General features: G+C 42.2%; 1 protein-coding gene across 1 annotated transcript in view; it reads right to left on the bottom strand.

Annotated features, from left to right (window-relative positions):
• The window catches only part of SLC9A9 (solute carrier family 9 member A9), a 598822-nt gene that overhangs the window by 319107 nt on the left and 254720 nt on the right, over window positions 1-24995 (bottom strand). The window contains exons 7-8 of the mRNA XM_030816700.1: window positions 5537-5675; window positions 1021-1126 (exon numbers count right to left, since the gene is read on the bottom strand). Coding sequence (XP_030672560.1) covers window positions 1021-1126; window positions 5537-5675 — 245 coding nt within the window. The remainder of the gene's footprint in view (window positions 1-1020; window positions 1127-5536; window positions 5676-24995) is intronic.

The following is a 24995-nucleotide window of genomic DNA, read 5'->3' as shown; positions in this document are numbered from 1 at the left end:
CTGTTGGCTGAGTAAACTGGGCATTGTCTTTTACTTTTGAATCTTTCTATAGATTAATGGAATCATACATGAAAGACAGCTAGCCAGCATCTGGCTCAAGGTACACCCTCAATATATGTCAACTTTTATTCTTATTTATTATTTAGACTTAAAGTATCACCTATTAAAATGCAAACACCCAGGGAGGTATACCTTGCTACCAGTCAGGAAGGATTCTCACCATTCGAATGTCTGTTAAGATGTAATGAGCAGAAAGGGGGATCCAGGATTGAAACCTGGGAGAAGCAGGGAATGTGGCTCGAGGAGAGAAATGGCATTAACATTTTGCTGGAAGCCACGGAGATTCTTCTGCATGGAAAAGCACCCAGTTATTGCAGTAACCCAAGCACAAATACGGTTGCAGAAAGGCAACCTAATTGCTCAATCCAGATCCTAGGATCTAACGAACTGCCCCCCCCATCAACTGTTTCCCCTCAGAGGACTCACTCTATAAACCTTCTGTGGTAAGAGACACTAAACTGTATAGCCACCACATTTGCTATTTGTTTTCCTACCTGCCATGGAACATACGTGAAGATCTCAAACACCGATGTGTATGGAGATGCGCCTACCCTAGAGAGCCTGCTTACATTGAAACCTGCTGTTAAGAGCCACTGAAAGCCACCACCCTTCTGTACAAAGCAGTTGTGGGTATCCCTTCACACTCTGAATGAAGACTTCCATTTGAAAAGTCATCCATCACACTATAAATCAGTCCCTTCGACACGCCTCCTGTCCAGTCGGGAGAAAAGAGGAAAGCATTTAGGAGATGTTCCATTAAGCTGTTTGGTACAAAATGGATGAATTACTATTATTTTTTCTCTCCAGCGTACCCAAGAGAGGCTGATTCTGACCCAAACCATTCACACGCACTGTTTAAGAGAGACTTCATTTCACCTCCTGCTAGGTCAGGGAGGGGCACACACCAGAGCCACACACATATTCACACATCCAGTTGGCTGTGCAGCATGAAGCACTGACCTGTTAGGCCGGCAGCCTCGGCAGACAGGAAGGCACTCCAAGAAAGCAGGAAAAACAGGCCGGTTTCCAGCATCGGGAACTCGCACAGCTTGGTAAATTTGGTCAAGTGAGGAAGACGAGTTAAGGGAAACAACGACAGCTTTTACAGCTATAGCTACATCTCCTTCTTGGCTGAGAATAAAAACTGATCTGGTGATGATAGTTCTAGAGCAAAGTAAAAGAACTGATGTTCAGACCTGACTGGAAGGCTATAATTCTCACTGGGACCTACTTTGAAGGCCAGCACGAGTTCCATGCTTCACCGGGGGCTGAACATGCCTGTAAAAATTCAAACCTGTGTTCAGATTAAAAAGGTGTCTTCCTAAGATTATAAATTCAGCCCACTGTGGGCTTAGCCTCATCCCTTGGGATGCACCCCTCAGGAGAGGTGTAGCAGGCATGGAAAAACAAAGCCAAGAAGAGTGTGGGGGGATGAGATGCTGCAGGTATGTGAGTACCAAGGAGCGCTGCTCCCTGGGGAGTGCAGTCTGTGGGCAGACCGCCTGCTAGAGTCTTCTCTCCTGGGGATGGAAGTAGGATCAGAAGAAGAAGTTACATTCAGTGACAGGGAAGCTGCCCATGCCCTCTTGGTATAAGTAGGATAAGGAGAAGGTACGTTATTTATAGGTTCCATTATTAATGAACCATTATTAATGGTTCATTTTGACAAGGATGACACTTGGTCAACGGTCTATAAATTGCAAATAGAACAAAGGGATAGTAGTGATTCAAGTTGGGCAGAGAATGGATCATGGGGAGATGATTAGGAGTACGTGATCGATGGGAAAGGGTTACATTGCAATTGTGTCAATATTAGGCACAAAATGCCCTGACAAATAAGGAGATGTGATCATGTTGCATTTTTATACTGCTAGAAAAAAATCTAAAGAAAATTTCACATTAAGAGATGTTTAGCAGGGGAGCAGGGAGCAAAAGTGTGACCTCTGGAACAGAACATTTTATTCTGATTCTTGACTCTGCCAGTGACTGGCTGTGTGATTTCTCAGCAGTATATTAACCTCTCTGAGCCTCATTTCTATTCTATGTGAATTGACAATGAGAATAATACCTGATCCTACATGAGGTAAGTAAAATGTGATGAAGTATGTTAAACATGTTTTGTAAAGTTTTAGAAAGCACAAAGGCAGAATAATATCATGGTTGGGAGTGTAGCATTTGGAAGCCACCTCTACCTGGATTAAAATTCACAGTATTCACTTGGACACATCTCTTGACCACTGTGTGCCTCAGTTTTCCTGTCTGAAAATGAGAATAATAATGCAACCTACCTCAGAGGTCTATAAACTAGTTAATACATGTTAAGTACTCAGAACAGTGCCTGGCATGTAGCAAGTGATATGCAACTTGTCTACTGTGGTCTAAATTTTTTTTTTTTTTTTGGTAGAACATCTTTTTGGGAAATAGAACCAGCAGGGCCTGGAAGCAATTCTTTATCTGCTGTAAAGAATGGGCTGCCCTGAGATCCTTTTACGATATTCCCTTTTGTTACTTAGAGGGAAGTCTTTGTTTCTAATGAGGTTTGTTCTTCTGAATTCCCTCTTCTAGTTTGTTTTAAAGAGAATGTTCAGGGCAGGTGAGTAACAAAATAGCAATCGGCTATCTAACATTCTTTTCTTTCAATCTCCTCCAGAAACTAGTTCAGCTCTGGGTCAGTCCCCAGTTGCAGAGCTCAGGGGCCTACAGCCCGAGGAGACGGCCTCAGAATGAAATAGGTATGCGGTTAGGAAGGTGAGGAGGACAACAGTAAGCATTTATCTCCTTCACAGCCTGTGTTTGTAGAGCCTGTTAAAGACCACCAAATACTGCACGATCGATACCACCACTGTTACGGGGCCCGTTTCTTCCGTCTCTACACCCTTTCTTTCAGATCTGATGCAATCTTATGCCAGACTTCCAATCTCCAGGAATTTTTTTTCTTCCCTTATCAACCTGTTCACATATGTTACACCTTCCCCTCACATCGGGTAGAGAAGAATTCTGATTTTAGTTTCTCCACTTAGTGTAGCCTCCAGAGCCCAAAAGCCTGGGTGTGAATCCTGGCCCTGAAATGTCCTAGTTGTTTGGCCTTAGCCAAGTTGTTTAACTTTAATTGTCTGAGTTTCCTTAGCTGTAAAATTGGGATAGTAACAGTATCTACCTTCCAGTGTTCTTGGAAAACTTACCCGATAATCCATGCAAAACACTTAGGGCAATGGCTAGCACATAGTGATGTTTTCAATAAATGTTAGATGATATGATTATTACCATGCTCACTATTACTGATATGTGATCCGGAGTGAGCTACGTATCCTCCTTGAGCCTCAGTTTCCTCGGGTGTAAGGTAAGGAGGATAATAACTTTTTTTTACAGGGTTGATTCAGATGAGGAGATGCATAGAAAGGCTCTGGCACATGATAGACACTCACAAAATGTTCCTATCCTTGTTGCTGTTACTCTACTCTAAACAACACCTGGCCTCCATACAGGTCCAACTAAGAATTAAGAGGCAATAGGGAGCAGTGATGACAGCATGTTCGGCCTCTTGATTCTCACTTTCTGGGTTTACTTGCTGGCTGCATGACCTTGGGCAACAGCTTACCCTTTCTAAGCTTCACATCCAATAAAAATAGCATCTGGTGATAGGATCATTGTGAAGGTTGGATGAGACACTCATGGAAAACACGTCGTAGGCGGCCTGTCATAGCATAAGTACTGGGTAGGTCATTTTTTCTTGTTGGAAACCAGCACTACCTCTTCTGACTGACTTTATTTCTGTCAATGGAGATGCCACTTTACAAGATTCTCAGGATGAAACTTTGGAGTAGCCTTTGACCGTCTCCTTTTCTTTATCTCCGATAGCCAGCCAATCACTAAGTCTTAGAGACTTTTCCTTCTAAATATCAGTCCTCTTCCTGATGCTTCCCCCACAGTTCATCATCACAGTTTCCCTTGATTCTAGTCTCCTTCCTATGATTCATCCTTTGTTCCAGTTCCTCATCTACATTTTAAAAACAGGACTGTCAGTGTGTCACTCTCCTGAGCAGAAACCTTTGGCAGCTAATTGTGGACTAGAGAAAGAGGCTCAGACTCTTTGAAATACCACTTCAAGATATTCCACAAGCTGACTCCATCCCTCCTGAGTCCCCTCATCCTCCATTTCTCACTAGCTGGAGCCCTCTGGTCCTCCCAGGCATGTCTTCCAGATGCCACATTGGTCCCACTGCCATACCTTAGTGAATGCTAGTCTTCGCCTCCTGAATCACCGACTGCTCAGCCTTTGCCCCTATTCTATCTTCCAGGCCATGCCCAAAACCCACTCTGCTTATAAATACTGCTTTTCAAATTATTTTCCAGAATCATAAGGTTGGCCAAGGGTATTATACTATTCCAGACACAATGGCCTCGTCCCAGTTTGAGTGTTTACAGTGTGATAACTTCAATGTGGCTCTGGCACTCACTTTCTATCCCAGTCTTAATGTAGAGCTCATCTTTCCAAGCCTGTCACTCACTGAGGGCAGGGGCCTTGTTTTACACATCTCCCGACTCTTCTTAGATATCCCTGGTAGAATCAAGCTTTTTAGCAGCTGCTCAGTGAATGTCTGGGTGAGAACCCATAGAAAAAGGCCCCCAATATTTTGCCTTCTCTTTGCCTGGGGCCTTCACCCCTCTGGCACACTTCTTCCTTCTCCTTCCCCTGAGGTCTTTGGCCCTTGATCTTCTGTTCTACCTCTCTTCTGTGGCTCCACTTAACACTTCTACTTGACGTTGGCCGTCTGGCCTTCCTCCTCTACTCCGACTTACTTTTGCCCTATCTGAATGTTCTAAGTGAGCAGCCCACCAGACCAGCTTCTTTCTTTGGCTCAGATTATCTGGAAACTCTACCTATAATCCCAACTTCCTAACAACAACAAAAAGGAATCAAATGACATGATTGCTCAGGTATGGCACACATATCATTTCAGCATTGCTTGCAGGTTCCCTTCTGTAAAGTAGCTGTGGATGCTCGTTTAGACCCACAGTGACTTCTGGCTTGAGCTACCCTATAAGCTAGTGATTGAATAAGCCTGAAAAAGAGGCAGATCATACCCAATTTATCACCCTTAATCAATTGTCTTATTCTTGACCCTGGATCTTCAATTCTTCCTCTTGACCCTAGTAAGGCCAGTCGTGATGACGCCTGTTCACTAGTTTTCCTAGGTGGTATTTATTTAAGGCCGTTGATGTCCTAGGATAAGATAGTGTCAATAGCATTAGAACTGACCTTGGGCAAGAAGAGAGCTTGGGCCCCTCTGCCACTGGTACCAACCTATGCCTCCAGGGATGACTCAGAACCAGGATGGCACCAGTGGGGCCATATGAAACTTGGACCAGACTATCTAGCCTTTTATGGGCCTGGAGATTGTCCATCATCATCAGAATTCCATGGATATTGACTGTTCTTGACAGTCCCAGCTTTCCACATACAGACAAAGGATATCAGTGCTGTGATGATGGCATACGCAGACCCCATTGCAAATGAGCCAGCGAAGATTCCCAGGAAATTCCCCACAGACTGGAAGAATGCTGCGGCATCAAATGCATTTGGATTCTCCTTGGGACTGTAAATGGATATAGAACTGAAAAGAGAAGAGGGTGGAGGTTAGTTAGTGACTTTCATCTCATAGCCCAGATAGGATTTTGCACTCACTATGGGGAGAGGTATCTTTTCCTGTAATGTTGGGTGCTGGTTGGAAGAGTTAGGGGAAAACAGATACAGAAGGGGAGAGTTGGAGAATGCAGACATCTTTCCACTTCCTTATAGCTCCATCCCGTGGGATCCATATATTGCTGCCAGTCAGTAAACATTTTTATATTGGAAGGGTCATAAAGAATATTGTTTCTGAGCAAACTAGGCATTAAAACATGGTAGGTGTATAAGGAATCTGCTGAGAAGATAGATAACTGTGAATTATTTAGTGGCCATATGTCTTCAGTGCTGTTATATATTCACAAATGTTCCTGATAAAAAGTGCACTTTTATGGCCTGTGCACAAATGGATGATACAAATCACCGTGTGCACAAAATATTCTGCCGTGATCTTGTCATACACCACAAAGCATTCCTCCTTTCCGGTGTAACCCTTCAGAAACAGAGCACTGATGGTGTTCAGGACATCACAGTATTAACCCCCAGGGAGAGACAAAACCCTCATTTTCCCACCAAAACAAATGGCAACAGCTGCCCGAGGTCATGTTTTATACCCCAATTCTGGCGGCTGCCAACAGATTTATTTCCATAGAGAAAAATCAATCCACCAATAGGCAGTCTGTTCACTTAAATATTATTGAGGACGTCATATATGCTATTTTTTTAAAAACCAGGGCCCCAGATCCCAGAGTGTGAATATGAAGGATAAGGCATGTCCTATTTTAGGAAATATGAACTCCATATTGAGCATTAAAATGAACATATGTGCTAGATCCACTACCTTTAGGGAGACTAATGAAATGACATTTCAGATTTTTTTTTTTTTTGCAGTTTTTATTTTAATACAGGATTTTAAAAACTAATCAGGAAAAATCAAGAGTTTAGCAGTGGGTTATGGAAGAAACTCCAAAAGTAGCAGTGTGGAGAGCAAAAGTACACTAGACACATTGACTGAGATTAGATTGGATTTTACAGAGATGTAACTGAATCTTTTATGTTGCCCATGATTCGAGCATGTTAGCTCTCTGACCCGACTTTTGGTATCCAGAGATGACTTAAGAGAGAGCAAGGGGAACCAACTCCAATTCTTCTACAGGAAGATGTGTGGCATCAAAAAAGGTAGTTTTAAATGGTCTTAGTTTTTCCCTGGATGTCTTTAAACCCCCAAAGTAGGCCAAACACTTCTGCTTTGATCCTGTAATTGGATAAGGAAGATGAATGTGGCTCTTGAATGAAGCCTTGAAATATATGCGAGAAAAGGACTGCCTTTGAAGTGTTTTTCTTTTTTGTAAAGTGTTGTGCTTTGCAGGAAAAAAAGGAAAAGTAAACCCACATCTGGGTCCTTTGTATCTGCAAGTCCTGGGAAAAGGTGTAAAACTCCACTGGCTGTTAGGAAACCTGGTGCCCAAGGCTGTGATGCTTGACGTGTTTGAGTTGACGTTCTCCAGCATATTTCTTCCTTCCAGTGAAGAAACACTAGTGATGAGAAAGCATTCCATTTGCATTCTGCCCTTCAAACAAAGGTTTTTGCACAGTAGCACAGCTTTGGAAGTAATTCTATTAACCTGCGGTTGCCACTAGTAGATCTGACCCACAGAACAAGCACGGCTTTATCCTTCTTTCCGCCTCCATAACTTCCAAAAGTGTTTCCCTGGCTTGGTGCTTCTGGAATTCTGAGCGCCCCCATCACATCATTTGGCCATACCCCGTACCATTATTTATGTATGTTTTTCTTTAAATCATTTTCATTCAAATTCAGGAGATTTTATTAAAGAATATCTATGAAATCATAAGTCCAATGTGCCAATTATATTTCTTTTTAATATACGTAAAGATAGGTAATTTAGAAAAAGAAAATTCACCTGTATGTCACCTAAAATCATCTGGGTATGCCCACTGATCTGTAGTCTGCACTTTGGGAAATGTTCTCTCCCTTCCCACTCAACAGGGTATGATCACTTTGTTCACCAAACTTTATACCCTCCCTGTGATGTTTGACTTAACTGAAGGGAAAGGCTTAATTCTCCTTGACCTATGGAGATTGTCCATTGAATTTGCTGGCCCTAAAGCTCCCCAGACATATGCACTAGGTGCCTGCCATGTGCCAAGTGATACATTAAGTAGGCATAGGAAGTGGCAGGCAGGCAGGGAAGAGCATAGAGAAGGGAAGCAGAATTTGATCCAATAAACATGTTATCAAACACCTGATATATGCAAAGCATACCTCGTCAGGGAAGCCTAAGATATAGATGACAAATAGCTCTAGTCCCAGTGTTAAGTGTGATTTTGTGAGAAATACACAACATTTAATGGTACAAAAGAGTAAGGGTACTATTTTAGAATAAAGGAGGTGGCATTTGAGCAAGGTAGCAGGTCATCAGACAGAGATGGGGAGAGAGTATTCCAGGCATTGGAAAGAGTGTAAAGAAAGGCAAGGAGGCAGGTGAGTTCAGGGCAATTGCAAGACACGGCTGCACCTATGTAGGTATGTGTGGTGGGGTAAAGATGGGTGAGGCAGCATTACTCAGAACCTTAAATTCCATGGTGAGAATATACTAATGCCCTCACATTTACATAATATTTAGCCCTCTTATGCCTACAGGATGGCTTTATTTTATCCTACAATAGCTCTGTGAAGTAAGAAAGGCATGTTTTGTTCTCTCTCCTTATCCCTTTCTCTCTCCTTCCTTCCTTCCTTCCTTCCTTCCTTCCTTCCTTCCTTCCTTCCTTCCCTCCCTCCCTCCTTCCTCCTTCCCTCCTTCCCTTCCTTCCTTCCCTCTTTTTGTCTTTCCTTCCTTTCTCTTTCTTTCTTTGCACAAACTAAAAATCACAGAAACTAAGATCACACAGCTACTAAGTTCACAATGTAGATTTCTTGTTTCTCTCTTTAAAAAGGCTATCACGTTGTGGGGAAACATAAACCAACATCAGGATAGTTGAGTGACAGTGTGATGCTAACTATAAGGACAACAGGAGTTCAGGTACTAGAACATTTATTTTCATGCTCGGGATGGAACATGGGCAGCACCTTCCTATACACAAGCATAAGAGCAGAGTATGTTGACTAGGGCAACAGCGCCCTCTCTCCTGGCCCACTAGCAGGTGAGACTCAGAACTTCTCAGGAAATCCTGCTTTCCTGCCTCGCTTTGCTGAGACTAGACTCGGTCTTGCTTCTCTTTGGATGTCCAGGACACAGCCTGTTGTTTGGCACACGGCAGGGTATAAGAAGGCTGATGGAATGAAGGTGCAGGACAATTGGAAAGTAGAAAGGAAGAAAGAAAGAAAAACATGAAGGAAGGAGGCTTGCAAAAGCTCGTTATCTCTTGAAGTGAATCATCACCCATAAGATTTTTTAGCTGACATTGACTGTGCACGGTCACATTGTGGGTACTTTTATGGTTATCAGTCTAATCTTGAAACTGACACCTGTGCCTCTTAATTTGAGCCCAAGATCTGATACTTATTGGCTATATGGCCTTGGGCAAGTTACTGCATATTCAGAATCAGTTACCTCATCTGTAAAATGGAGATAATAATAGTATTTATCCCCTAGAAATGTTGTGAGGATATGAGATACATTTAAAACTCTTAGATATATCTTGTGGATTATAGTCATTCGTTGAGTACTTATATGTACACTCAAAATAAATACTCAGTGAATGTTATTTATCCTCACTGTCATCATCATCATTCTGCTGAGAACTTCCATAAGTGTCACAATAACAACAGAGTGGTCAGTTACAACTATGGGCAAATGGGGTGTGACTGCCCTCAGGGCACACCGAGCTCTGAGGTTGCTGAGGCTGAACTAGTCACTTTTGCATAAGAACAACAGGGTGTCCAGGAAGGAGAGTACCAGGCAGGTACCGCAGAGAAATGGCCATAGGAGTGGGGCTAAAATGTTCTCATATATTTCATGAAGCTCTTGGCTCAGTGGATCAAGGAGGGAAGGAGTACCCTCAGCTGTGTGGGCAGGGGTCTGCTCCAGGGACAAGAATAGGCCAGGAGACTCAGCTTGAGTTGCATCTCTTTAAGTTTAGTGGAGGATGTTCTATAAGCAAAGTCCTCTGGCTTCTAGTAAGAAATGAGGCAAAAGAAGCAGAAGCCAGGCTGGGCAGGGTGGCTCGCTCCTGTAATCCCAGCATTTTGGGAGGCCGAGGTGGGTGGATTTGGATTGCTTGAGCACAGGAGTGTGAGACCAGCCCAGGCAACATGGCAAAACCCCATCTCTAAAAAAAAGTACAAAAATTAGCTGGGTGTGATGGTACGTGCCTGTAGTCCCAGCTACTCAGGAGGCTGAGGTGGGACAGTTGCTTGAGCAGGGAAGGTTGAGGCTGTAGTGAGCTGTGATTGGGCCACTGCACCCTAGCCTGGGTGACAGAGCAAGACCTTGTCTCAAAATAAATAAATAAAAATATATATAAATTAAAATTTAAAAATAAATAAATTGGAAATAAGTCCAGGATATTGATTCATTCTGTTCAACAATCGATTATTCAGCAAAATTAGTTTGATGACAGTGTATTGGACCTATACTAAAAAATAAATGTGTGCAGCATCTTTTATTCAAAAATTTTGAAATGTATGAAGTATCCTAAATTCTTTGATGAAAGCAACATGAATAAGGATCATTTTGCTTACTGTATCATTTCACATTCACAGACATTATTCAGACTTCAGTGTTTCTCTGCAACTCATCTTTTCTTCTATATGATGCTCCTGCAAGGAATGGGTCTCATAGCTTAGGCAGTGTTAAGAGCAGAGAATCTGAATCTGAGTTCTGGGTGTAAGTCTCAGCTTACTGCCACTTACTGCCTATGTGACCTTGAGCAAGTTATTGAAACCACTTTTATCTCAGTTTCTATAAAATGATGATGACAATAATAGTACCTACCACACTGGGTTGCTATGAGAATTAAATGGATTAATGTTTATAAAGCATTTGAAATGGTGTGTCTCACCTAGTAAGAACTAGATAAGCATTTCTTAAATAAATCACCTCTCTCTCTCTGAGTGCTTCATTTAGTTCTAAAAGATGCATTTCAAACAAATGTTCAATCAAAACCTCTATCCAAACAGAACTAAGATTTTACCACCTATCTCTCACACTCTGACTGTCCCTGGCCTGCCATCTTTGGGTGGCAGGGATCATCTGGTCATATGAATTTGTTTTGTGCAGAATGGCGTGTGGCACATAGTAAAGTGCTCAATAAAGCTAGTAATGAAGAAGGAGGAGGAGGGGGAGAAGGAGGAAGAAAAAGAGGAGGAAGAAGAGATGTTGTGAGTGAAATGCTGCTGATAGTGAACATAAAATAATAGGCATGAAAAATATTATATAGATGGCACCACAACAATGCCCTCCCCTCTGTGGCTCTGGCTGCCCTTCCACTGTGGCCCTGCGGAGTCATCTCTCGCCTGATCATGACACTCTTCCTCAAGGTCTCCCAGTTTCCAACACCATCTTCCCCTGTTATTCTTCACTGGGACTGCTGAGATACTTTGCCACACAGTCACCCACAGAAACTACCCAGCCACCTCAAGCTCCTGGCGGCCCTGGTTCCACAGGACGCTCTCCCTGACTGGTCCTCCCAAATCCCACAGCCCGCTCACCCTCCTGGGTGCCCATGACAATTAGAACAGCCTGCTTCTCCAGCCTCAGTCCAGCCTCACTCCCTTTGTTAACATGAAATCAATGTCGCTTGAAAGCTTATGAAAAGAACATATGAAGTGAACATATTGTATCTCTTGCCACATTTCTATTAATTTAGTCATTACAGAAAAAATGAGAAAATGATTACTGTAGCCAAAGATATACAAAAGAACCTTCCATTTTCTCTGCCAAATCTTTAATCCCTAAGAAAAAAATTATTGGCACCAGTTCATTGAAAAGTTCTTGATTAGTTGGGACACACATAAATATGAAATGGTTTATTTTTTTTTCCAATCACTGCTTCCAGCTGTACTATATCGAATCCCCCTTTGTGCTGGGTAAGTAGTTCCATTAATGATGTCTTGGTCAAATCCCATTATTGAGTTCCTTTCAGTTATTAAAACTTGGTGCAGCCCAACTTAAAACCTAAATCTTCAAAGGCGAATTCCTGTTGTCCCTGCAGAATATTCTAGAGCAGCAGCAGGATGACTGGAAGGGAGGGAAGGCAGCCTGCTCCTCCTCCTCGCACCTGGTGCCAGTGCCTGCCGGTGATGGAAGCCTGGAGGAGGGGTGGGGAGCCCAGCTCTCCTCTTTATGTGCATAACTGCTTGTCAGCGGTGTGTAGGGTCCCCAGCCTGGTCTCAGTCTTGTTGCTGCTTGGTCCCTCTCTTAGAGACCTCTGTTGGCATGTTGGTGCCTCCATTTTGCTGAGAACCCCTTCACAGCTGCCACAGGATCTTCCAGGTCTACACACTTCCAGCCTATTTCCTTGGGTTGGATCAGTAGCCACTTGGGCAGCTCAGTGCCTGTCACCCCTCAGGAGGTGAAAGGTAAATAAATCTTGGGACCCCAAAATCACTAAGCTTAAGGGAAAAGTCAAGCTTAGAACTGCTTAGGGCAAACCTACCTCCCTCACAATTTGCCCACAAGGAAATTCCTTGTGGACAAAGGACAGACAGAACTCAAAAGTCATCCCTCTGAGCCTCACCTGAGACAAATGCATATCTGATTGGTTCTGCCCTATAGTTTCTGTAAAAAGGAAGATTCACTGAGCCAGACTAAATCGTGTATTCAGTGGCAGGCTGATCAAGGACTCAAAAGAATGCAACCTTTTGTCTGTTACCTACCTCTAACTTGGAAGCCCCAATTCCAGCTCTCCCTCTTTACAGGACTGAACCAATGTACCTCTTACACATACTATACACTCATGTCTCCCTAAAATGTGTAAGAGCAAGCTATACCCCGACCACTGTGGGCACATGTCATCAGGACTTCCTGAGATTGTGTCACAGTTGTGTCCTTAACCTGGTCAAAGTAAACTTTCTAAATTGATTGAGACCCTGTCACAGATATTTTGGGCTAACACCTCCAATCTCCTTAATCTGGGGTTCCCCTGAGTACCTTCCATGGGCCATAGAACACTGGGCTGGGTGGGCTTACCCCACACACTCTCCAGACACATCAAACCCAAGAGCCTTCAGGTTCTGCTCATGCCGACTCCTGCTTTCAGAAATCTCTAGGCCAGAAGAGGCGCTGGTCTCTGTGTTTTGTGTGAGCCCACACTCTGAGGGCCATGTCCAATAACTCCCTTCCCTTGCTCTGTTTTGAGAGGGCTTTGGCTCCACTGCAGGTTCTACACTGCGGGATGAGCTCACAGCCTCTGTCTTTGCAGGTGGCACCAGCCTTTCCGGGTGATTCCAGTAGACTCCCCTTCCCCTTGGCTTAGGGAAGAGGAAGAACTTTCATGGGAAGGGATAACAGTATAACAGTTTACACCTCAAACACTGCACTCTCCCTAGGGATAACCCCTTTCCTTCCCCACCCCGTCATACACAGATGTGAGGCAAAGGGGATGGGGTGGGGGCGGGGGAGATGAGGCTGCTTCTGATGCCAGTTAAGCCAGTTGAGGGGTGAGCATCCTAACTGCTGGGGAGACTTGCTGCTCTTTTTAGTATGAAACCATTTAGCAACTTCTGTTTTCAGCCACGGTCCCTAACCCCAATCTGGTAAACAGGAAAAGACCCACAAGATCATAATGTGACATTTATGTGGGAGTGCTTCTAGTTTCTTTTCTCCACATCTACAGCTGCCTTGTCATTCTGCTTTTAAAGACACATTTTAAGGACCCACACAACATAAAGGGGCAATGAAAATGTGTCAAAGCTGCTCTGTTTCGTTGGGCCTGGGTGTCACAGGTAGGAAGCAAGTAGATGAAAAACAATTACAGTGCTATTTTGTGTTTAAAATTCTTTATGCCTTAAAAAAAAGAAGTGGATCCTTATCTATTATTTATCTTTTAATGACTGTACCAACCTGCCCTTTCTCAGATAAGTTGCTTAATTATGAATAAGGAATTGATTTTTATGGGGCCAAGAATTGTGTGTACACATCGGAATTCGTTCTGGCATCTGCCTGCCCATTATTCTGGCTTATGTTCTGCCAAAGGCCAATGAAGCTCTGTCAAGAGAACCTGCTGTAAAACATAATGACTTCAGAAATTGGGGGTATTCCAGGTACCCTGGGAGGTTAGAAGAGCTGCTTCTTAATAATAAGAGGTCCTGGCCAAAGTTCACTGAGCTTGAGTAAGAACCACAGGGTTTTACCTTCCCAAGGGCAACTCTTCAGAGTCAAGCGCTGTGTTTGAGGGGGAACGTCAATTAACTCTTTCTGCCTCTGAGGGACCATTTAATGACTGCTCCTTAAGAATCCAAATGTATACCAGAGAGTGATTTTCCAAATCCTTGATGAATATCATCTTGTCATTTTGATGTCAGGCACAAGAGAAAAAGACAAGAGAAATTCTGTGGGAAGGATATGCTAGTGTATCGTGGCTTCCTCGGGAATAATGCAATCTCAGGCTGAATTAATTGATTCATTCCATCCACAAATATTTATTGAACATCTACTAAGTACAGACGTTGTTCTTAGCACTGATAGTACTGCAGGGAACAAAAGACAGCTCCTGACCTCATGTTCCTCACATTTCAGTGGAGAAGATAACATAATAAATAGCTAAGCAAATAAATGTATAATTCAATGACAAGGATTGGAAAGAAAAATAAAACAGCAAGAGAGGATGGGACAGAGAGGATTGGGATGGTCAGGGAAGGCTTCTCTGACAAAGATTATTAAGTGGAGTCCTGAATGAAATAAAGGGAGAGCTTTCTAGGCCATGAAGCAAAGCTTGTTCGGTGGGTCCGAGAAGCCACAAGGTGGCCAGCATGGCTGGAGGGAAATGATGGGGAGGAGAGTGGTGGTGGTCAGGCTGGAGCCGGGCCAGGGCCAGGGCCAGGTCTTACGGAGCCTTTTGGGACATTGTTAGGATTTTCTTCTAGGGTGAAAGAGCAGACACTGGAGGGTTGGGGTAGAGGCTAGGGGTGTGATGGAATATTCCAGGAGAAGCCTATGTTAGTCACAGCGGAGGAAGGTGGGTGGGAGACAACACGATCCCATGACACTCTTCAAAGGCTGCAGCAGCCAAGCCTGTCCTCATCAGCCTGGATGTCAACATCTAAATGAGACCTGACAAATAACAGCAGACCACAGGAGAAAAAGTAGAGTGGTGAAGAAAAAGATTGAGAGAAGTATGGGAGTTCAAAGCATAGATGAATTTAGCAGAAACAGCTGCAGCGAGCGTCTGAAAGGTGATTGTGCAGAGGAAGGACTGGACTCATTCTTTGTATTTCCAGAAGACAAGATATAGTCCAAAAGTAACGTATCATAGGAAGACAGATTCCCAGCTTTATATTCTATTTCAAAATTTTCTAATTCTTAGATCTGATGGAAAATGGGATGGGTACTATAAAAGGGTAGTGAATTCTCTGTAGTTGGAGATGTTTTAAACATAGAATAAGAGAGTTACTTGCCATGGTGCTATGGAGGAAATTCATGCCCTAGAGAGTTATAATGTGGCCTCAAGGAATCTTCCACCCTGAGAGTCATTGACCTGCTCTGTATTTTCCAATTTCCTCCAGGCCTGCCAGGAAAGGTAGTAAGGTACTTGGCTTTCCTGTGCTAACCCAAATCCTGACACTGGAGATGTCTGAGCACGTAGCCAGTAAGGAGCAGTACTTCAATAGAGGATGCAGTGAGGATGCAGATGATTTAGGTTGGAGCCAGGTTGATGATGACATCAAGAACAGTTACAAATTTCAGAACAGACTAAAGCCTTTGACAGATTCCTAAGTGGCTCTGGTCCATTAAGTTCCAAATTTAAGGTGACAAAGAGGCCTCTGAATTTAAAATTGGTTAAAAGGGAAGAAGAGTTAAAGGAGGTTTGTTATGAATTATATGTGCATTTTCTTTGAAAGGAGATCTTAAATTACTTTGCAATTTAGCTTGAAGCGTCTTGTCAGAATTGAATTAGTCTGCGGGCTTTGAGAAATTTTCTCTTATATCTAATATTGAGAGGAAAGTGAATCTGAGATAGTCCTAAAGATAAAAGCAACTTGCAAATTCACTTATTTCTTTTTCTTTCTTTGTATTTCTCTTTAAAGCAGAAATAGGAATTTGAATCTCACTACTGTGAGCCTGTTCACTTAAGAAAGAGAATAATTCTCATGGCCTAGTGGGAATTTCTATCCTTTCTCCAACTTTTCAATTTCTTTAATCCTCATTAATGAAATCTTAGCTCCAAAGAATGCTGTGATATGCAAAATTTTAGTCATAATAGATATAAAAATATATAGAAAAGTAGGTTAATAGCCACCAAAGATGGAAATCCAGCTAAAATTAAAATACAATCATAAACAGGTGCAAGCAAGACCAAATATTAATCCCCAAGGTTGAAAATAGAGAAGGAGGTCAAGTTCTTCAATGTTTACTGAGCCCTCAAAATACTATTCCCTGTATTCATTTCTATGAAGCATTCACTATGTATCAAGCACTATGTTAAGCATTTTTATAAGCATTATCTTCTTTAACCCTCAAAGTAAACACCAAAGAAGGTGCTACTATTATTTCCACTATAGATAAGGAAATTATAGCTTAGCTAGATTAAGTAACTTTTAAAATTTCACCTCATTTAATCCTTCCAATTATCTAACGATAGAAGTACAACCACGCACTGCATAATGACATTTCAATCCACAACAGACTGCATATACACCAGTGGTCCCATAAGATTACAATATGGTATTTTTTTACTGTATCTTTTCTATGTTTAGATACACAAATACTTACCATTGGGTTATAACTGCCTACAATATTAGTATAATAACATACTGTACAGGTTTGTAGCCTAGGAGCAATAGGTTATACCATATAAACTAGCTGTGCAGTAGGTTATGCCATCTAGATGATTTGTGTAAGTACCCTCCATAATGTCTGCATGACGACAAAATAGTCTAACAAAGCATTTCTTAGAATATATCCCTGTTGTTAAGAGATGCATGACTGTATTGTTCTCATTTCAGAGATAAATAGACTCAGGGAGGTTAAATCACTTGCCCAAGGTAACTTGCAGGTAAATGGAGCATCATTAGATTCAGATCTCACCAAGGGAAAGCCTGTGACTGGGGAGTGGAAATGCCTGGCTCTACCACTGGAATGTGCTCACAGAGAAATAACTCGAACATATACCCCATCTTCATAGGCTGAGGCAAAGTCCACTCTTGGAAGTTGAAAATTTCAGGATTTCTAGTACTAATTTGCAAGAAAAAAATTACATTAGTTAAAATATCTATTCCAATATGAGGAGTTTTGCTGACAATCTAGTGCTACCTACAGGCCAAGATTTCTTAATGGAGACCTCTCCTCTATATTGAATGGGTTTTAATATGGAACTATATCCCATATCTCCTGACATTCATACCAACACCAACTTAGGTTTGCCATTGTCCTGTTTTCCAAGTGGTGACTACCGTCTCTTTATAGTAACTACTTATCTGTCTCAGCATCTTCATCTGGAAAATGGTGATAACAATTGTGTTTCCTTCATAGAGGGGGGATTAAATATGTTAATATGTGTATAGTGCTTAAAATGCTACCTACAACATGGAAAGCACTCTAAAAATATTAGCTGTTATTATTGCTATTTGCATTACTATTGTTGGAATGATTGCTGTATCTTTCACCATTTGCTCAAAAGAAACTAAATAAAAACTAAGCTCTACTTCTAATAATATAAAGGCATTTGGGAATTCCAACTAGTGTATTAGAACATTATAAGAATCTTTTGGGGTAGAACGAACAATAGGCTAAGAGTTCGATCAAATATTGAATTCATCTTTTTCTTAATAAGGCCTATAGAGCAGAAGGGCTACTGGGACAGTATCAAACAAGGGGATCCATGTAAATTGTTAACAATCACTAAGCATGGAAGATCCATGGTTTTGCACATCTAACAAAGCTGAACTTTTAGCAGCCTCTCAGGGAAGGGTACACCGAGGTAGCTATACCACAGAAATCCTGTGGCTACACCTGAACGAAAATGTGTTTGTGAACAGAGGGTGTTCAATAAAGTTATGTAGACTTGCTGATTAGCAACAGTCAAGGAAAAAAAACCATGAAAACAATGGAGTTTGCTTTCATGGCAAGATCACCAATTCACAGCTCACCACATGCTACATAGAGATAAAGAAGAATCAGCAAAGGGGCGCTTGCTTGGATGGGAGCCTGCAGTGTTTCATAAATGCTGTGTGCTGAGGACTGTGATGAGTGGCTGAATAAAATGCTAGTTTCCTCTCTGGGTTAAAGGAGTCTTCATGGACAATGGGCTGCCTTCTTAATCTGGGTGCCTTTCATTCTCGCGTTAGATAAACCCCACTCCCATTATAAACAGCTGCCTGAGACAGCCTGAGGGAGTTTCACCTAGTGACAAGCCAACTCCTGGAAAATATTTGCACTAATAGACTCATTTCCCCCAGACCCTTCCCTGATCTCCCAGTTATTAGCAATTAAGTGAGCATCTGGGCCCCCATCACAGCTTAATTTAATTAAGAATCTGTATCCCTCTTCTTAGAGTTGCAGATAATTTCACTTCAGTTCAAGTTATCTTTGGAAGGAAAGCACATAGTTATCTTCTTAAACTAATGTATTTCACAAAGGTAGTTGCCTCATTCCCACAGATTTCAGTGTCATGTGTGAAGCATGGGAACTGCAGGCCAGCAAATCTTATTATCAAAGGAAGTTTTGCTTCTATGTAATATTCTTAACTTATATGTTTCTAGGCGTTGCCATGAAGTGTATATTCTATGGAGGAGTCCTCTCTGGCATTAGCTCTTCAGGACATGGCTTTCTCTGGAATAAGAATATGGACCTTAACATATATTTGAATCTCAAGCCAATAGAGCCTGTAAGAACTGATGTATTCCTAACACAAGCAATTAATAGACCTGTCTTGTCCATGCAATAAAGGTAGTTACTAAAACAGAGTCAGAGGCTAGATGTAAGGATGAACAGTTCATCTGTCAAGGCCATACCCATGCCATGAAGGAGCACAAGATATTGCTTGGTGCCAGGAACTAGGGCCCTGCGTGCTGGAGCAGCCTTGAAGTACCAAGAGGATGGTTTTTACATATCGAGCTGGACAATAGGTCAGAGGCTTGGGGAACATATAGACTGGAAGACTATATAGGCACTGGGAAGGAGGGAGGTCAGTGGAAACTTCAAGTTAGAAGCAGGTGAACAAGCTATCGTCACTATGTGAACAGCAAGCAAGGGACTCAGGAAATCAATATTCTGGAAGCCTGGGGATGAACGTAAACTGAACATTTGTAAATGCATACACGCAATTTTCTGGAAGAAGATTCCTTAAAACTTTCATCACCTTCTCTATGTGGTCCATGACCCCCCAAAAGGTTAAAAGCCACTGAAGTAGGGATCTTCAAATACTGACGGTAGAACAAGGAGGGAGTGTTCAAAAGCTGAGGCAAATTGCAACTGGCAGAAAGTGAGACAAGAGGAAGAATTGAATAATCGGTGCAAGGCACATGAAACAAGAGGACCTTGGTGGCTGGGCGTGGTGGCTCATGCCTGTAATCCCAGCACTCTGCAGGGTGGAAGTGGGAGGGTCACTTAAGCCCAGATGTTCAAGGCTGCAGTGAGCCAAGACTGGTCACTGCACTCTAGCCTGGGTGACAGAGCAAGACCCTGTCTCAAAAAAAAAAAAAAAAAAAATAGTGCCTTGGTAATGGAAGAAAACCTATGCCCTGGACCATGACCTTTTGCACTCTTCCAGCTTGGCTGGAATCAAATGTGGCTGCTCCAGACTAGCAGACAACATATGTGAGAACACAATTAAATTAATGATAGATCAGAAAGAGTGGCTGTTCCTGACACCTAAGTATATGCAGACAGAAAAGTGAGGTTTTGAGAGTTGTGTTTACATGGAAGTGACGGACAGAGTTGGGAAGTGTAGTGGGTAACACCATGAAGCATACATTAATTTATGGCCTGGATCAGCTCTACTTTCTATTCATGATGGAAATGATGTTAACTGTATTGATTCAATACATCAAAGGTCATGTGGCCAGGACTCACCATCCCTGCCACCACTACCACGGCTCAGCAATCTCCAGGTCAACCAGAATGTGTGAAACACTGCAGCTCCCAGGCCTTGGTTAAGTTTACTCATGACTAGATCTTCAAAAGATCCACTGTCTGCATATACATGTCATTAAAGCAAATAGGAGAAACAGGCCTATGTTCCCCGGAACACGGGGGAGAAGTGTTCCTTGAGGGAAAATTTATGAAATAAGCAACACCTTGGTAATAGTAATTAAAAAAAAATTTGGAATGCATATGCTTTGTCTAAGATGGGTTAAAACTAGAGAACTGTGCATATGCTTCATAAGGAAGAAAGGATGTAGGTAAGGTACGGGCCAGAAGGAGGAGTTGGTACAAGGTGTCCAAAGGTAGGGCTCCTCCTTGGAGCACAGGTGGCAGAGAGTGAGGACTGCTTTTTGATGCTTTCCCTCTACTCCTTCTATAGCAAGTCTCTCATTTTCTCTCTCTGTAGTTTTTATTGATCAGGTTTTCTTTTGTATTACCATTCTCACCATCTGATGGATAAGCTACTAGCTAGTGGGTACTGTTGTACTATACTTCCCAGGTGGAACCAAGGGTATATACAAAAGGTAGAATTTAATAATTATACCCTAGTGTCTCCTCTGGATTAAGTGTATTCGTTAAACTTTTATTCAAACCTATTATCACCTTCTTGGAAAATCCAATTAAAAAAAATACTTTAGGGCCATTGTTAGGAAACATGCAAATAGAAACAGAGGTGATCCAGTGATAGGATAGGAGAATGTCATTTACATAAATAAAACAAAGGACTGTGGCACCTTTCAGATCTATTGTGCATGTGTGAAAGGAAGAGAGAAAGAGGGAGAGGGGCTGTAAAATTTATAGTGAGAAATAGCAAAATCCTTGTTTTTATTCATGAAAAGCCTACCTTATCACTTAATGCTAATGAATGTCATTAAAAGGATGTTGATGCATAATTGGAGATGATAGCACCTTGACTTCATGTGAAATGTGATGGTGAAGACCCAGGTAACCTCAACCATGGGAAAAGTATGATAATCCCCACAAACCTAATGCCAGAATGTGGGGACTATAATAAAATGGAGTCTTAGAGAACCAGATAAGTACCCCTGCCATCCTCTGCCTTGGATTTGCCTGACAATCCTTGGCTATGCCACCAGCCAGTCTGTGTTGGTGGCAATGGAGGGGAAGGAGGGTATTGGTTCTATTAAATTATTTACATTAAAATGTTCAGCCCTTAAAATTCTGGATTTTAAAATAAGAGCTTAATTGGTAAGTTCCCAAAATGAGGAGAGAGAAAAAAATAATTTCTGGCTTTGCCAACCATAATACAGTACGCTAGTCAGATATAAAAAGGTAATTTGTTAGTAAATTGAGTGATCACCATGTGCAATCCCAGCTTAATTTTAGAGTCTTAAATACTGAATTTGGAAAGCATATATATCTATTTCAGCAAAATGTTCGATGTTGAAATTCTCTTGGACTTTGCGCTTTCTACATTGCAATGTTAATAGCTGCCGTTTATTGAGGACCTCTTGCAAGCCAGAGCTGTGATATCTATCTTATTTACATTATTTGTAATCCTCACAACAACCTCATAGCAGAGATAATATTATTTACATATCACTAGAGGAAATTGAGGAGTGTTAACGAGGTGGCCAAAGTCACGTGGTTAGCAGGTGGTAGGACTGGCATTAGAATCCTGGTTGATCTGGTTCCAAAGCTCTTCTCCATTTTGATGCTGCCACCCAGAGAACTGTATGTCGGGAAGTTTGTGCATCAACGAAAGGTTTGTTGTATGTGGTGGTCCCAAAGGGTAGTCCCCACTGGTAAGGTCCCTAAAGTTTCTAGTTTAACTTGTATCTGCACATTTTCTTGGCTCTTTATTTAATATCAAACCAGAAAAAAAATGTGACCCCACGGGCTATTCTGAGAAAAAAGAGCCTTTGAAACAGAAATGGAAAAGCATTCGCTTTCCTCCAGACTTTCCCCTATGCACAACAAAATGTTTATGTTTGAAAGGTGGAATGTTTGGCTTGTTATCTGGGAGGAAGTAGTGTATCTGTCCTTGGCTGCTACTAAATTGTACAGATAATTAAAACATTATTTTTCTATCAGAACAGAATGTATTGCCAAATGGAGATTCCTTTGGGGGCAAAATGATGGAAACCTATACCACCAAAGCAGACTGGAGTACATCTAGACAGGATGTCACTAAGAAATGGAACCTGGAAGACTTCTTTTTGAATGCATGATTTCTGCTTCAAAGAACACAAGGATATGGGGCAGTGGTTTCTTGTGACTTAAGCTCATCAGCAGAGGCTCTGAGTGGAGCTAGTGGATTTGGCCCTCTTTGCTGAGCTGTTGAGGAGATCCTCCCACAAAACCATATTGCTTTTGGCTTCAGAGTTCAGCAAAATTGAGTACATTTTTTAAATGGAAAATTAATTATACTAAGATGTATTTCACTTCAGATGGTGATGATCCGTTTTCTACCAACAATCCTTATCAAGCATCTGCTGAGGCTACCTTATCCAGGGAAATGTATTGACTTCTTATGAAGTGAATGGTTATCTCCCTTCTTTATTGCTGCAGTGCTTACAACATTCCCTTCCCTGAATCAGGATTTAAACAAATACATCCTTCAATCTTGCTTAATTTAGTGAAAATAAGATTGTTAGAGTTGTATTCCTCTTGAGTCTCTCAATTAAGATCAGATACAATGCTATGAATAAACTGATTAGGGTGATGTAGGTGAAATATAGAAATGAGGAAGTGAGAGCAAGAGAGAGCACTGGACAGAAACTACAAGACTGGCAGAAGCTTGTACTGACTGAAAAATTAGCCGTGATTGGCAGGACAAAGGATATATGGGAATAAATGTGGGCAATAAAACAGCAATGAAGATTTCTCTGGAAAGACTCCTTCAAGTGGTGTTCTAATCCCCGATCTGGCATTGTTGGGTGTACAGTTGCTTGGCTAGTTTAAATGAGGAACAGGCTTTGGCAGCAGAAAGGAGGGAGATGGGACCTACTCCTTGTTGCACAATAGATTCTAATATGCTGCCTTGTCCTATTAAAAAAAAATAAAATAATCTGTAGTGGCTGGGCTTTGAGGGGGGAAGATTTTTATGTTTCAGTCATTTTTCTGGACCAGGATGAGACGGAGGGTTTTTGCAATATGTTTCCTATGGCCTAGGGCAAAAACTTTCTCCATGGGCTTCCCTACCTCGTCTGAGCGATGAGAGGGAAACAAACCAGGGTACGACACAGTTTAGTAAAGCCTAGATCACATGTAAGTTTGATGGTAAAATACATATTCTAAAGCTTTAGGGCCCATAATTAAAGAAAAAAAAATTGGAATAACTTTTTAAAAGAGATTTGAAACTTATGAGAGATAAAGCAGATAATATAAATCCTAATCTCTTCTCAATGTGTGTGTGTGTATGTGTGCGTGCACATACACACACACCTGGGTCATTTCATCAGGTATCAGAGTTCTTTGGAAGTGAGTGAAGGATTTTGGTTTTGATGGCTGTTCTTGCTATGCTCAAGGCTTATTTATCTGTAGCCTTAGAGACCAGAGCTTTTTGAAGTTTTACTATTTCCATAAGTTAATATTGATATCATTTTTCGGTTTCCTCATAGATAGATCCTGTCGAATCATCTGGCTGTTTTTATCAAGGATATGGTCTACGGGGTCATTAAAATGATGTGACATCATGCTTACAGATTATTTTAAAAACTCATTAAAAACTCAAAATGCAGGGTTTCTCCCTACAATCTAAGTCTTTTTTTTTTTTTTTTTTTTTTTAAGACAGGACCTTGCTGTGTCACCCAAGCTGGAGTACAGTGGCATGAACGTGGCTCACTATAGCCTCGACCTCCTGGGCTCAAGTAATCCTCCTGCCTCATCCTCCCATGTAGTTGGGACCACGGGTGTGCATCACCACACCTGGCTAACTTTTATTTTTTGTAGAGATTGAGGTCTCACTTTGTTGCCCAGGCTGGTCTTGAGCCTCTGGGCTCAAGCAGTCCTCCTGCCTTGGTCTCCCAAAGTGCTGGGATTACAGGTATGAGCCACCACACACCCAGACCTTGTATGAGGTCTTAAACATACGTCATGGTAAATCTTTTTTTTTTTTTCTGTGTTCCTCTTCACTCACCTTCTTCATGTTCAGTAAAAAGAAAGTGCCAGAACATGTAGCATGAGCCATTGTAAGATACATGGATGTGCTTTGGTCAAGGAATAGGCGGAGGTGGATATCCAGGTGAGTATGAGTCAGCGAGTTTGGTGCGCAGGCACACACCTCCGCTTGTTATATAACCTGTTCATGTAAGTTCATGCTTGGCTTGGGGCCACTGTTGTCTGTAAAAAGTATAAATGTCCTGTTGACGCTGTGCACGGGGCTTAGCTCTTGTGGGGCTTGGCTCGGCTCAACACGGCTTGACATGGTGGGCACGCTGGCGCCCCGAGGAAGAGCCAAAGCTGTCCTTCTTGCAGACGGACAGGAGGGGGACAAAACACAGCTCAGGCTTGCTTGTGCTCAAAGAGAGAAAGAGTTAAGCTGTTGACCCTGGAGGCAAAGGAGAACTGGCCTCGCAGCCGTGCGTGGGGGAGGCCAATTCAAGCAGCTGAGACAGAGCGGACAGTGTGAGAAAAGCTGCTCATGAAGGAGGTAGTTTAAGAAAACTGTTGGTGAGAGCTGCTGCTGAATAAAACCATATTCACCTGCCTATGGCCCCCCGGGTGTTCTTTCTGCTCATCCACCCACTCCCCCTCGGACTTCAGCATGGTCTGGACCTGGACCCCAGGATCTGGCAGCCATGAAAGATGCTGTTAATCTCAGAATAGAGTTAAGAGGAAATTAAAGCTTACTTTTAAACTATTTTATACTTCCCGGCAGGCAGGAGCCAAGTGGTTCCCATAGTCTCAAATGTAGAGATTTACCAAAGCTGTAAGGAAGGTATGGTGCTAAAAGGTGCAGAAAACTGGCTTCAGTTAACATTCTAATCATCACGGTCAACGCCATTATGCAACTCTGTTTAGAGTGGCATATTCGGCACTGCGGGGTTAAACACAAGCAGTGGGCACTGCCTTCCCTAGAA

This window comes from Nomascus leucogenys, chromosome 8 (assembly GCF_006542625.1).
Source record: "Nomascus leucogenys isolate Asia chromosome 8, Asia_NLE_v1, whole genome shotgun sequence".
Lineage (NCBI taxonomy): Eukaryota > Metazoa > Chordata > Mammalia > Primates > Hylobatidae > Nomascus > Nomascus leucogenys.
The sequence above is the reverse complement of the archived record's forward strand: the minus strand, read 5'-3'. Positions and strand labels throughout refer to the sequence as shown.